General features: G+C 62.9%; 1 protein-coding gene across 1 annotated transcript in view; it reads right to left on the reverse strand.

Moving 5' to 3' along the window:
- Positions 1-2476: 2476 nt before the first annotated feature.
- GALNT10 (polypeptide N-acetylgalactosaminyltransferase 10) overlaps positions 2477-14193 on the reverse strand; it is a 31123-nt gene continuing 19406 nt past the window's right edge. Inside the window, exons 2-12 of the mRNA XM_056112259.1 lie at positions 13473-13566; positions 12373-12511; positions 11348-11514; positions 9109-9294; positions 8776-8959; positions 7401-7518; positions 7063-7170; positions 3638-3859; positions 3429-3545; positions 3043-3192; positions 2477-2660 (exon numbers count right to left, since the gene is read on the reverse strand). Of these exons, the coding sequence (XP_055968234.1) occupies positions 2502-2660; positions 3043-3192; positions 3429-3545; positions 3638-3859; positions 7063-7170; positions 7401-7518; positions 8776-8959; positions 9109-9294; positions 11348-11514; positions 12373-12511; positions 13473-13566 (1644 nt within the window). The 3' untranslated portion in view covers positions 2477-2501. The remainder of the gene's footprint in view (positions 2661-3042; positions 3193-3428; positions 3546-3637; positions 3860-7062; positions 7171-7400; positions 7519-8775; positions 8960-9108; positions 9295-11347; positions 11515-12372; positions 12512-13472; positions 13567-14193) is intronic.

The raw sequence follows: 14193 nt of genomic DNA on the forward strand, positions 1-14193 counted from the left end.
CTGTTCGGCAGCGGACAACGTCGTTTGGGAAGTTCTGCCCCCAGCGCCAACGCCTCTGATCAGAGCGTTCCAGGAGGGGTCGATGAACCAGGAAAGCTTTTCCGCGTTGAACCAACGCAGGACGCGGCTGGGCAGATGACCCAGAGCTGCAAGGCGCCTGCCAGGCATTCAACCGAGACCCCAGTTTGGTCCCCTGAGCCCCGCTGGAGTGACCCCTGAGCACGCCCACCCCCAGTGACCGAGTCCCCCCAAAAGTGACACTGGGCCTGGGACACGTGATTTGCAGGCAGGAGCACCGAGCCCCAAGCCCCCCTAGTGGGTGTGACCTCAAAACAAAAAGAATCCTACTACACACACGTGGGCTCTGTCAGTCTGTTCTGTGACGCGCTGACAGGGCCACCTGGCACAGCCCAAGCAGAGCCAGACCCCCAACTCCCGCTCCCACGACAGGGAGCCTGGCCGCCTGGGGGCTTCTTGAAATACCTGGGGGGGATGCTGGGGTCCAGACAGCACAGAAAGACCCTGGTCGGGCTGCGGATCAAAGCCTTGAAGCCCGGGAGCAGGGCTGTGTGCCGGGGGCCCGCCTCTCCATGGGATCTCAGTGGGAGAAAGAGGAAGACGCGGAGGGAGGTGTCAGGCCAAGAGCCAGAACCGTGCAGGACTCAAGGTCCCTGGCTGGCCACTCCCGGTCCCCCCATCTAGGCCCCCTCGAGGCAGCCCTTGGGGCGCGTGGAGATGCCCGCTCACGAGGAACGTGCAGCAGAGTCCCGTTTGTGAGCACGGAAGGTGCCCAAGAAGAGGGGTCCCCTCTGATTCTGTAAGGCCACCGCCTGCGACCCCTCTCCAGTCCGCCCAGCCCACAGCGCCCTCTGCTGGCCAGCCCCACGGTGCCCGCCTCTGCACCTGCACCCTTCTCCTTGATGAGCACCCAGAGGCCCCTTCCCGGTGGCAGTCACCCCACGTCCTGACCTCCTGCGTCCGCGGCAGCCGGGGAGGGGGCGCCGAGTCCCTCCAGGGCCGAGGGGGGGTGGCGGCTCACTTGCCAGGTCTTCAGGAGGGTCATCCTGCCCCTACCCTCTGCCACGGGGACCCGCCTAGGTGTGTGTGGGGGGGGGGGGGGGGCGGGCTTTTCTCTCAGAGGATCCCAGGTGAGCCACTGGGCAAGGAGGAAGCCGGAGACCACATCAGCCAAAGACAGGATGTTTACTCAAGCACGGCCACAGGCTGAGGGCAACAGAGCCCATGTCCCGCCTGGCGGTGTCCTGTGGGGCCCCGCGAGGAGGCGCGAGGTCCTCGGTGTCCCCAGGGACAGAGGTGGCAGCGGTCATCAGGATGGAGAGGATGCTAGAGTCGGTAGGGACAGAGAGGCCACCTGGAAGGTGCTCACCTGCCCCCACCCCAGGGAGCTCCCGGGGTGCGGGGGCCGGCAGGAGAGAGTGGCGGGGGGCCACCCGGGAAGAGTCCCCCACACTCCTGTGGACGAGCAGAGATGGGGCAGGTGGGGGCCACGTTGCCGCGGCCTCAGGCTCAGAACAGACTCGGGGACAGGGGGCCACACGCCCGGAGCGGCAGTGGGGACGGCAGGCTGCCTGCCCGTCTCAGAGTGCAAAGTCAGGTGAAGAGTAAACTGGAGGCCGCACGCAGGGCCTGGCCCTGCCGGGGTCCATCTGGACTTGTGGTCAAGGCGGGCCCGGCCCCTGGGAACATAAGCCAGCCAAGGCGCTGACGTGCGCCCCCAGGGGTCAGCAAGGCACTAGGAAATGGTTCAAGTCTAGGGATTGTGCAGAGCTGCGCTTCTTCGGAAAGGCACCGGCGTTTTATCTGGAGACGCCGCGCTCCACACCCTGCGGCCCCCGCGGGGAAGGGGACCCCCACGTGCAGGCACAGACAGGTGGGGGTAGCGCCAGGCTTGTGCTGGGTGGGTGGGGGGTCTGTCCTGTGCAGCTGCCCCCCAGGTGTTCCCCCACACACCCTCCTCCAAGTCTTGTTTCGAGGGGCTGAAACCCAGGAAGGCTCTGGCATGGAACTGAGCAGGGGCCATGAAGGGCTGGCAGGGGGCTGGGGACCTGGGGAGGTCTCACCTGGACCCTGCATCCCACCTCCATGCAAGCTGGGAGACAAGCCCCTGGACACTGCCCACCCGGGAGGTCAGAGGGCAGCTGGATGCCAGAGACCAGCTTCCTGGGGCCCCTTCCAGCCTGCAACAGGACAGTTTCTCCCGGACCCCCAAGTTCCCCAGGGCAGGGGACGGGGGTATCAGTCCTGTTCTGAGGCCAGGAGGAGCAGGTCAGGCAGAGGGAGAGCCGGGAGGTCGGGGGAAGAGGCACACAGGGCACCCCCCCGCTCTTCCGCAGAGGCTGAGGCCCCCCAGGACCCAGGGTGTGGGGGGCAGCCCTGAGAAGCATCAGGGGCACCTGCTCCCCCAGCGCCCAGGGCAGGCTAGCAGGAGGGCTGCCAGTGTCGGAGGAGCCCCCTCCGGCGGACAGGGCAGAGGCGGCGGCTCAGGACCCGCTGAACTGGCCCAGGACTGTGGCGTTGGTGAACTGGAACAGCCACCGCTGGGTGGGAGACGAGGGGTCGCAGGTGCTCATGAAGACCCGCCGATCCCCCGCACTGCAGTCCATGCAGCTGCCGCTCACCGGGTGGTACAGGCTCTTGTCCTGCGGGCAGCGGGCATCCGGCCACTCCCGACCCCCAATGCCCCAGACGGCCCCACTGCGCCCCCGGATGCGGACGGTGCGACCCCCCCGTGCCTGTCACTGGCCTTGGGGGGTTTCACCCCTAAAGGGTGCAGCTGCCCGCCGAGGTCAGTTCATGGGAAACCAGAATTTCTGGCAGGTTCTTGGTTTGGATTCACACCCAGCAGTGCTCGGGGCTGACTCCTGGCTCTGTGCTCGGGGCTCACTCCTGGCAAGGCTCAGGTATCACTGCAAGCCAGGCCAGTGCCTCCCCCCTGTGCTGTCATGCGGCCCAGAAGACCGAGGCCACCCTGGGCTGCCCGGGGCCGTGGACGCCCTCCCGGCCAGAGCCTGCGTCCCTTACCGGGCGGTATCTCCACAGCTGGTTCCCCTTCATACTGTGGCAGTCGTAGAGTGTGACGGGGCTCGTGTGTGACACGGCGTCCAGGCAGAGCTTCTTGGTGTGCTGGGGGTCCCCAGGCCGGATGTCCTCCCTCCAGGTGAGCGTGAACAGCTGGGCACAGTGTGCTGGGTCAGGCCATGTCCCATAGCCATGGGGGCTGGGCGAGGGGTGGCCTGCCCTCCCCTCCCCTCCCCCCGTGTCGCATCTCATCCGGGACAGCACCGAGGTCGGGGCTGCACATCCTCTGAACCCGACACACCCCCCAGCAGCTGGACACAGGACCGGCCACGGGACGGCCACCAGTCACCTGTGACCTGCATGGGGGGTGAGTCTCCGAGAAGCCTCACCTGCATGCTGCTCCAGGCAGCCTCGCCGAGGCCCAGCACGCAGCTGTCCAGCCGCAGCGGGGAGCCCGAGGGCCCGTGCTTGGTGTCCGCGCACAGCCCCGTGCCCATGTTGCGTAACTGCATGGGCGGGAGAGAGCGGGGCTTGGGGCGGCGGCTGGGCAGGGCCTGAGCCCCGCCGCCACCCGCTATGTCCGGGTCCCACCGCTCACCTCCCCCCAGGCGGCGGCGGGCGGCTCCACGGGCGGGTAGTACTTGGGCAGGTCCCAGGCGATCTCGGTCATGAACCACTTGAAGCTCTTGCAGCCGAGCCGGGCGCGGAGCTGCTTCTGCGCGGACACGTCCCCGGCCGAGAGGTGCCGGTACTCGGGCCTCCGCTGGTATATGTGCTCGGCGTACTCGTCCATCCACACCTCCGCCACACGCTTCAGGTTCTGGGGACGCAGGCGGGGTGGGCTCAGCGCGAGGTGGGCGCCCAGCGTCCCGGCCCAGGCTGCCCCGGAGCCCCCGTCCGCCCGCCCTTGTGGCTGAGCATGCAGCGTTTCTCTTCCCTGCTGGGTGGGGCCTGCTGGAAGGTCCCCACAACTTGCAGTTAGAAAATGGGGCCATCTCACACCATAGAGGCTGGCCCACATCCAAAAAAACACAAGCAACCAGTGTTGGTTGGCGTGGATGTGGCGAGAAAGGGACCCTCCTTCACTGCTGGTGGGAATGCTGACTGGTTCAGCCCTTTTGGAAAACAGTATGAACGATCCTCAAAAAATTGGAAATGGAGCTCCCATTTGACCCAGCAATACCACTCCTGGGAATATATCCCGGAGAGGCAAAAAAGTACAGTCGGAATGACATCTGCACTTGTATGTTCATTGCTGCACTGTTCACACTAGCCAAAATCTGGGAAAAAAAACTTGTGCCCAAGAACAGATGACTGGTTAAAGAAACTTTGGTACATCTACACAATGGAGTACTATGCAGCTGTTAGAAAAGATGAAGTCATGAAATTCACATATAGGTGGTACTACATGGAAAGTATCATGCTAAGTGAAATAAGTCAGAAAAAGAGAGACAGACATAGAAAGACTGCATTCATCCGGGGAATATAAAGTAACAAAATAGGAGACTAACACCCAAGAATAGCCGAGATAAGTACCAGGAGGTTCACTCCATGGCCTGGAGGCCAGTCGCACATGCTAGGGGAAAAGGCAGCTCAGATAGAGAAGGGAGCACCAAGTAAAGGGTGTTGGCAGGATCCTCCCAGGATAGGAGAAGCACGCTGAAAGTAAACTATAGACCGAACATGATTGCCACTCAATGCCTCTTTTGCAAACCACAGCACCCAAAAGGAGAGAGAAAACACAAGGGAATGCCCTGCCACAGAGGCAGGGTGGGATGGGGGGTGAGGGGGTGGGAGGGATATTGGGATCAGTGGTGGTGGAGAATGGGCACTGGTGGAGGGATGGGTACTCGATCATTGTATAACTGAAATCCAAGCACAAAAATTTGTAAATCTACAACTGTACCTCATGGTGTTTCACTAATAAAAATTAGAAAAAGAAGAAAATGGGGCCGGGGGAGTCAGGGGCCTGGAGCCCTATGCCTGGGGTGAGGGTGGCCTGGACTTAGCCCCTGGCACTGCAGGAAATCCTCCCCCCCTGCCCGCCGCCCCCACCTCCCCAGCATTATTTGCTGTGGCCGGAGAGATAGTGAACAGGCCCTTGCCCAGCCCCACCATCCTTCAATGCAGGGTCTGGCTAGCAGTGTGCCAGTGACCACAGTCAGGCCGATGAGAATCAGCAGGCACTGGAAAGTGGGCTTCTGCCAGGAGGTGAGGGTGCTTGCCCTGCTTCTGCTGAGATGGCCGGGTGGGTGACAGAAGGCTGTGTGAGGGCCTGGAGCGACAGTACAGCAGGTAGGGCATTTGCCTTGCACGCAGCCGACCCGGGTTCGATTCCCAGAATCCCATAGGGTCCCCCGAGCACCGCCAGGAGTAATTCCTGAGTGCAGAGCCAGGAGGAACGCCTGTGCATCGCTGGGTATGACCCAGAAAGAAAAAAAAAAATGAAGGCTGTGAGAGGAGACAGAGGACAGACGCCCGACACAGGCCCGTCTCAGGGATTCCTGCTCCTCCAAAGCCGGTGTGACTGGGCTTGGGTCACTTTCAGCCCTGAGCTCTGGCCAAGGTGCTCAGTGAAAACAAGGCACACTTGGGAGACCAACACCCGAGAGTAGTAGAGGTAAGTACCAGGAGGTCTGCTCCGCGGCTTGGAAACCGGTCTCACATGCTGGGGGGAAAAGGCAGCTCAGATAGTGAAGAGACCACCAAGGAAAGGATGTTGGGACTATAGACTAGGGAAAGCAGACCACAGACCAAACACGATGGCCGCTCAATACCTCTATTGCAAACCACCAAAAGGAGAGAGAAAGGGAATGCCCTGCCGCTGAGGGGGGTGGGTTGGTGGGGTGGGGTGGGGTGGGGGGGGGTGGGCGGGATGCTGGGAACATTGTTGGGGGAGAACGGGCACTGGTGGAGGGATGGGTAAACGATCATTGGATGACTGTAATGCAAACACGAAAGTTAGTAAGTTTGTAACCGTACCCCACGGTGATTCACTAATAAAAAAATAAAGTATGGGGCTGGAGCAATAGCACAGCAGGTAGGACGTTTGCCTTGCACGTGGCCGACCCGGGTTCGATTCCCAGCATCCCATATGGTCCCCTGAGCACTGCCAGGGGTAATTCCTGAGTACAGAGCCAGGAGTAACTCCTGTGCATTGCTGGGTGTGACCCAAAAAGAAAAAAAATCATTAAGAGTGAAAAAAAAAAAAGAAAACAAGCCACACTTTGCAAGGCCGCATCCTACCAGCAGGCCTGGGGGCGGCGAGTGGGGCCCTGGTGTGGGAGTGGCGATGTGGGCATCGTGGACAGGGCCTGGTCAGTCCACACGCACCCCAGCTGAGCCCTCTCCGGAGTCCTGTTTTCCCTGGACCAGGGTCCCGAGTCCGCCCGGTCCCATGTCACCGAGGGTTCCCAGGTAGACGGGTCCCGCTCCCTGTGCCCTGGGGAGTGGGCAAGGAAGCGTGGCTCTTCGAGGCCAGGCAGTTGGTGAGCACTGTGTCCTGAGCTGCCCCATCGCCGCGGTCAGCGTCTGTCCCTCGTGGGCTTGTGTCTGTCCATCAGGACTTGGTTTGGGTGCCACGGTCCCTAGACGCGGGCTCGTTGAACCCACAGCCGCTAGAGGGCAGCTTGTCTCTCCCCTCCCTGCTGCCACCCCAAGGGATGCCCTACTGGGGTGGGAGTAAACTCTGCCTGGGTAGCGGGAAACGGAAGGGGACAGCTGGCCTGGGGGAGTGCCCCGGTCACAGCTGTGCGCCCGCACCCCGACACGGCTGCTCGCAGCTGGCTAAGGGCTCTGTGCTCAAGGTTCTGTGCTCTGGCAGGGCTGGGGGTGCTATGCGGTACTGGGGATCTGTGTCTTAAATACTCTCAAGGCGTTGGGGTGGGCCCCCACGGAGAACCAAACGGGAGGAGGCGGAAATATCGGCCCCAGTGAGACTTTGCAAGAGGCTGAGACCGACTGAGCTCTGCTGTCTCTGGGTGTGCTGCCCGGTCACGGGTCAGAGCTGGTCCCTCGGCTTACCCGGGCCAGGCTGACTCCGGCGGGCACCTTGTAGGGCACATACTTGCGGTAGATGTGGCCCACGCGGGAGCAAGGGATGTCTTCCATGCGGCCCCCGCACATCCACACCTGCGGGAGGGGCGAACATGGCGCTGAGGCCTCACGGCCTCCCCGGAAGGACCCTCATGTCCCCCGGCTGCGCTGTCCAGTCCCCTGCTGCTGAGTCCCCGGGAGAGAGGGTGGCTGCAGGACCCTCCCCCATGCAGAGACAAATGGGGGCACGCGGGGCACAGCATCCTCCTGGCCTGGTCCCCATCCGCAGCGACAGGGAAGCCAGGAGGTGGAGCCGGTCTGCTCACCTTGAAGGAGATCTCATATTGCTCCCCGCCCCAGATCTCCAGGCCTGCGTCGTACCCTCCCAGCTCCCAGAACCACTTCCGGTCCACGGCAAACAGCCCTCCGGCCATCACGGGTGACCTGCAGGGGTAGGGGGCGGGTGAAGATACAGGCCCTGAGGAGCCTCTGTCACAAGTGTCCCGTCTGGGGGATGCTGGGTGAGGTCCTCACTGCCTCCATGGTGGGGCGGAAGGTCCTGGCAAGTATGAAGTAGAGCAGCAGCCCTGGGTGTGTGCATGCATATGTGTGAGCATGAGTGCATGTGTGTCTATGCATGTGTGAGCCTGAGTGCATGTGTGTCCATGCGTGTCTATGCATGTGTGAGCATGAGTGCATGTGTTTCTATGCATGTGAGTGCATGCATGTCTACATGTGAGAGTGCATGTGTGTCTATGTGTGTGTGAGCCTGAGTGCATGCATGTCTACGTGTGAGAGTGCATGTGTGTCTATGCGTGTGTGAGCCTGAGTGCATGCATGTCTACGTGTGAGAGTGCATGTGTGTCTATGCGTGTGTGAGCCTGAGTGCATGCATGTCTATGTGTGCGAGTGCATGTGTGTCTATGCGTGTGTGAGCCTGAGTGCATGCATGTCTACGTGTGAGAGTGCATGTGTGTCTATGCGTGTGTGAGCCTGAGTGCATGCATGTCTATGTGTGCGAGTGCATGTGTGTCTATGCGTGTGTGAGCCTGAGTGCATGCATGTCTACGTGTGAGAGTGCATGTGTGTCTGTGTGTGTGAGCCTGAGTGCATGCATGTCTATGTGTGCGAGTGCATGTGTGTCTATGCGTGTGTGAGCCTGAGTGCATGCATGTCTACGTGTGAGAGTGCATGTGTGTCTATGCGTGTGTGAGCCTGAGTGCATGCATGTCTATGTGTGAGAGTGCATGTGTGTCTGTGTGTGTGAGCCTGAGTGCATGCATGTCTACGTGTGAGAGTGCACGTGTGTCTATGCGTGTGTGAGCCTGAGTGCATATGTGTCCATGCGTGTCTATGCACGTGTGAGCGCGAGTGCACGTGTTTCTATGCATGTGAGTGCATGCATGTCTATGCGTGAGTGCATGTCCCCCATCCGCTGCGACAGGGAAGCCAGGAGGTGGAGCCTCCTGTCTATGTGTGAGCATGAGTGCATGTGTCTATGCGTGTGAGTGCACCGTCTATGCACGTGAGTGCATGTGTGTCTGTGTGAGCACATGTGTCTGTGAGCATGGGTGCATGCGTGTCTATGCGTGTGAACGCATGTGTGCCTACGCATGTGTAAGCGTGAGTGCACCGTCGATGCATAAGTGCATTTGTGTCTCTGCGCATGTGTTCTGGGTCCCCTGTGGAGGCCACACTCACTCGAAGGGGTCGCTGGCATCGGCCTTCTGCAGCTCGGGCGGGATGGGGATGCGCTTGTAGTACATCTCCCAGTCGAAGGCGCCCCGCATGGCGTCCCCCGCCTGCGTCTCGTAGTGGAAGTCGTCGTGGTCGATGACGTCGATCATGGGGCACACGATGGTCCGGCGGTTCCGAGCGATGCGGTCTGTCAGGGAGGTTGGGGCGGGCTCAGTGGCGCCCTCTGCCAGCAGCTGCGTGTCCTGCATCTCCGAAGCCCGGGGGGATACGGGGCCCCATCCAGGCCCACCTTTCCGCACAGCGTCCACCCGCCCGCCTGCCCGCGTCCGGCCTCACCCAGCAGGGGCGGCAGCCAGTTGACATTGGCCTCGCAGTGGGAGTCCAAGAAGGTGATGACGTCCCCGGTGGCGGCCGCGGCCCCCAGCATCCGGGTCCTGATCAGCCCCTCCCTCTTCTTGGCGCGGAGGATCTTGACGTTGGGGAACTGTGCCATGTAGTCTTCCAGAGGCTTCTGCAGGTGCTCTGGGGGTGCACAGAGGCGCAGGGACGTCAGCTGTTCAGGCCCCTCCTGCCACGAGCACTGCACGGCCCACGCTGGAGCCAGATTCCCGAGATGCTGCAGACTGGCCCCAGGATGTCTGGTGGGTGCGGTGGCCCCGCTAGCTCGCGTGTTGCCCACGTGCCCCGAGCCTTCTCTCCGGGTCCTGGAGCGCGCAGGGAGGGGAGGTGGGGGTGTTGGGGGACCTGCCGGGGTGAGCAGCTGGCCGGGCTGGTCTTCACCTGCACACCTGCTTCCCTGTCTGGATCAGCCCATCACTCAGCCCGCCAGCAGGTGGGGCAGGAGAAGCTCGGGCACTTGTCCGGGGCAGCTGCAGGGTCAGCAAGGACCCACCCCATGGTCAGGGCAGCGGGAACCCAGGCCCGACAGGGCGGGAGGCACTGGCAGGAAGCGGATCCCAGGTCCCCCTCCCCGCCCCCGTCGCTGTCATTCCCGCCCCTGCCCCTAGGGGGTGCTGCAGCCCAGCCACCCGCATCTCTCCCTTGCTGGCACGTGTCGAAGCCTGAGAGTTCCAGCGTCCCTGGAAACGTTTCCCGCCAGGGAAGGCCCCAGGGCCCTGAGTCACATCCTCCCACCCAACTTCATGTGGGCCCCCTCCCCGGGAGCCAAGCCCTAACCACTGAAAGTCAGAATTTTCCCAGCTGTGCTCTGGGTCACACCTGGCAGTACCTGGGGATATCATATCCCCAGTTCAGTGCTCTAGGTAACACCTGGCAGTGCTCGCGGGGGTAGCTCTGACTCTGCTCTGGGTCACGCCTGGCAGTGCTCGGGGTACTCCAAGCTCAGTGCTCTGGGTCACATCTTGCAGTGCTTGGAGGTATTCTCAGCTCTGTGCTCAGAGGCCACTCCCAGGGGTGCCTGGGGGTCCCCATGTGGAGCCAGGGACTGAACTAACCGGGCGCCTTCACCCCTGCGTCACTCCTCTGGCCCTTAGTCTGTTCTCCTTTTGGTCTCCCAAGGGAGGCTTAGGAGTACTGGGGGGTGCGACTCAGACCCGGCAGTGCCAGAGCAGAGCTGGGGTCTCCTCCGCGAGGCCCTTCTGGCTCCACCCAGCTTTAAGGGAAGGAGCTCGCACCAGCAGGACCCCTGGAGGTGCCAGACCCATGTGTGCGCAGGTCAGCCTCGGCGGCCACAGACTGTTGCTCCTGGTTGTGCCACACATCTCCTGACAAAGCTCACCAGACACGGACTATGGCCCAGGCCAGTGGGCTGAACGCAGGCGTGGCAAGGGGCCCTCAGCACGGGGAGGAGCGCGGGGCCTTATGGTTTCCGGGACACACGGCCAGGCCATGAGAGGCTGCAGTGGCGGCGGTGTGCGTGGGCAGGCTCCGACAATGGCTCCTCTCCCAGAGAGGAGAGGCCACAGCATCTACGGCCAGCGGGCAGCAGTGTCCGGGCCTGCAGCTGCCTCCCCAAGGCCACCCCAACTCGGAGGACAAGCGGTCCGACCCCAGCCCGGCCATCTGTAGAGCCTGGCCGCCCCTCAGATCTCAAGGGACCCCGCGTGCACCTGCTGCGGACGGGAGGGGCGTGTCTGAGCCTGTACCCCCACCCCCGGCGCTGCTGGTTTCCACGGCGGGGGGGGGGGGCGGGGCGGGGCACAGCTGGGGGTGAGAGCAGCCCAGGTGGCCTCACCCTGAGAGGCCCCTCTCTTGTCCTCGCGGCTCACATGCCTTCAGTCCTCCCCTCGCCTGACCAGTACATCCCGAAGAAACCCACTCCGCAGCAGAACCTGGGGCAGGATCACGTGCTGCCCCTCCAGGCAGAAATGGTCTCTGCTGATGGGGCCCCGGGGGACCCCGACACGGAGCTGGGTCACGGGGACCCTGGCTCGGTGCTAAGGGGGCGGCTCGGGCCCTGGGGGTGGCGGGGACCAAGCAGCGGGAGCGGGGCCCCAGCTTCCTCCACAGCCGCGAGCAGCCCAGCTGGCTTGGGGCGAGTGGCACCGGGCACCACCGCAGAGGCCCCGCGGGGAAGCTGAGGAAGGAGCAGGGGCAGGCGGGCGGGGCGGGTCACCTCTGTCGCTGAAGTCGTCCACCAGCAGCACCTCGGCCAGCAGCTCGGGCGGCGAGCGGTGGAGCACGCTGTGCACGGTGCGCAGCAGGGAGGACCAGCCCTCGTTGTGGAAGGGGATGATGATGCTGGTGTTGGGCAGCGTCTCCAGGTAGCCCTTGTGGTTGCAGCTGCAGGAGACGTGGCGGGGCTGAGCGAGAGGCGGCGGGGGCCCCCGGCACCGGCCCCCCCACCCTGGGACCTGGGGGGCAGCCCCGCCCCCGCCACTGTGCAGGCCCAAGTCCCCCTGGGAGAGGGTCCAGCTGCCCCTCGGCACGCTGGATGGCCCTTGGGGGCCCTCGGACAGGGCTGAGGCCGGCTCTTTGCTGTGGCCCCCCCAGCCCCTCCAAGTCCATGCTGACCCAGAACCAGCCACTGGGGGGCACAGGAGGGAACCCGAGTTCTCTAGTGCAGGACACTGCCATGGGGCCAATGGGTGAAACAGCAAACGCGCTACCCACTGGACCATCTCTCTGGCCCCCATTTGTGTGGGCAGAGGCGGGCGCCCACTAAAGAAATGTCTATCTACTATCCTCTGAAAGGCAACTCCCATGAAGAATATCAGAAAGGGGAGCCGGAAGCCTGGGAGTTGGGAATCACAGTCCGTGTTTCAACAACCTGCAACTACATTCGGAAGCACAGTCCGTGTTCTAATAACCCGCATCAACAGTCGGGAATCACAGTCCGTGTTCCAATAACCCGCACCTCCAGCCAGAGCCACAGTCCGTGTTCCAACAACCTGGGCTGAGGTGCAACCCAGAAGCCGGGCGCCCCGAGCCTCCTCACGGAGGCCTGAGCGAGGAGCAGCGAAGGCAGAGACTCGCCAGCAGGGGGCAGCAGTGGGGACTGTGAAAGGGAGTCGGGTGGTGGAGAGAGGGACAGGCGGCCGTCTCTGGCAGAAGGGTGAGGCTCCTTGCGGGCGAGCGAGAAACCAATCGTGTCCTGTGGCCAGGGCAGATACGGGTCCAGGGCTGCAGGCCCACACTCACTTCGGGTGCCGGATGTCCGGGAGGGAGCGGTTCAGGGAGATCCGGTCGCTGACGTAGATGTTGAAACCATTGTCCCGGTAGGCCTGCTCCACTCTCTCGGCGTCCGTCATGGGGTAGGGCTTCCCCTGCTCGCCGGGCCCTGGGGACCAGAGCACAGTCGTGCACGTGGGGGCAGAGGTGAGGCTGCCCGGCTGGTGGGAGCTGGACCCCAGCGCAGCTGCCCCATCGCAGGCTCCTGACAGCGTCCACGGCCCCAGCGGCTCTTTCAGTTCCGGCCACGCTGCTGAGTCAACAGCCCAGGGAGCAGCGGGGCCTGGGGGAGGCCGTCGGCGACCCGGACACCAAGTGTCCCCCTCAGCCGCACTTCAAAGAACCACAGCCTGGTACTGGCAACGCAGGAAGCGGCCGGGAGACGCAGGGGAAACTGAGGCTGGGGGAGGCCGGGCTGCTCCCTAAGTCATAGCACCCAGCCCTGCCCCACTCTGCTGTGGCCCGGGGACTGGCCGGGCACTGTGCCCAGTGTGGGTCCAATAAATGCGGGCACAGGCTCTGACAGCTCGTTTTAGTGCTGAACCATCTGTGAGAGGAGACGCTTCCTGTCACCCACAAACGGGGCAAACCCTGATGGAAGCAGGTGAGATACGGGGGGATGAGAATCAGGGGGGCAAGAATCGGGGGTGCAGACACCGGGAAACCCACACAAGCATGCACACGCATGTTCAACCCCACTCAGAGCACACACACATGCTCAACTACACACCAGAGCACACACGCCTCTGAACACAGGCTCATATGTTCAACCACATGTGATCACACATGTTCAACCGTGAGGGCACACAGCCCAACCACACAAGCACACATGCACACATTCATGCGTGCACACACATACGCACATGTTCACCCACTCACGCGCACACACGCAGACACACAATGCACGTAAGTGCACAATCACATGTGGACTCATTCAATCAGATATACTCGACCACACACATGCATGTATCTGTTCGGCCACAGGCACGTACACTGTACACACACAAGGACACGCATGTTCAACACAGCCTGGTGTGCACACATATGCCGGTGTAGGCCTGGGGGCTTACCGACTCGCAGCGCATCCGCCCTCATGGCTTCCAGGTCATGCCAGTCCTTCAGGGCCAGCCCTGCTCCCGTCGTCTTCCGGTGGGCATGTGAACCCTAGGGGACAGGCAGACAACCGTGAGAAGGAAAGGGGACAGCGCTGACCCGAGCTGGGGCGCAAGGGCCGGGATGGGCTGCTCAGGGCACCTCTGTAGTGTGGGGGCAGGGACCAGAGCCCACACCCAACCTGAGACTCACCCCTGCTCCTGTGTGTCCCCCCAAGGACTCACCCCTGCTCCTGTGTCCCCCCGGCCTCCTGTGTGTACCCCCCACCAGGGACTCACCCTTGCTCCCGCATGTCCCCCCCCACCCCGAGCCTCACACCTGCTCCCGTGTGCCACCCCGGCCCCAGCTGCCCACAGGACAGGCGTTTCCTTGCCACGGGAGACTGCGTGCCTAGGGGACACTGGTTCCTCAGGCAAGAAGCGGCTCCGGACTGAACAGGGAGCAGGGCGGAGCCTTGTGCCCATGGCTGTCAGCATCCCACCCGCGGGCTCCCAACCCCGCTGCCGGGCAGCTCCAGCTCCAGAGCCGCGGCTGTCGTCCCTGCCAGGCCTCAATCGTCCTCACGACAGGTGGACGGACAGATGAACAGATGAACGGGGACGCACATGCCCTGGGGAGAGAGCGGCAAGGCACGGCACGGAGCCACTCAGCAGCCACTGAGAAACAGATCTTGAGCGT

This window comes from Sorex fumeus, unplaced genomic scaffold (assembly GCF_029834395.1).
Source record: "Sorex fumeus unplaced genomic scaffold, SorFum_2.1 ptg000017l, whole genome shotgun sequence".
Classification (NCBI taxonomy): Eukaryota; Metazoa; Chordata; class Mammalia; order Eulipotyphla; family Soricidae; genus Sorex; species Sorex fumeus.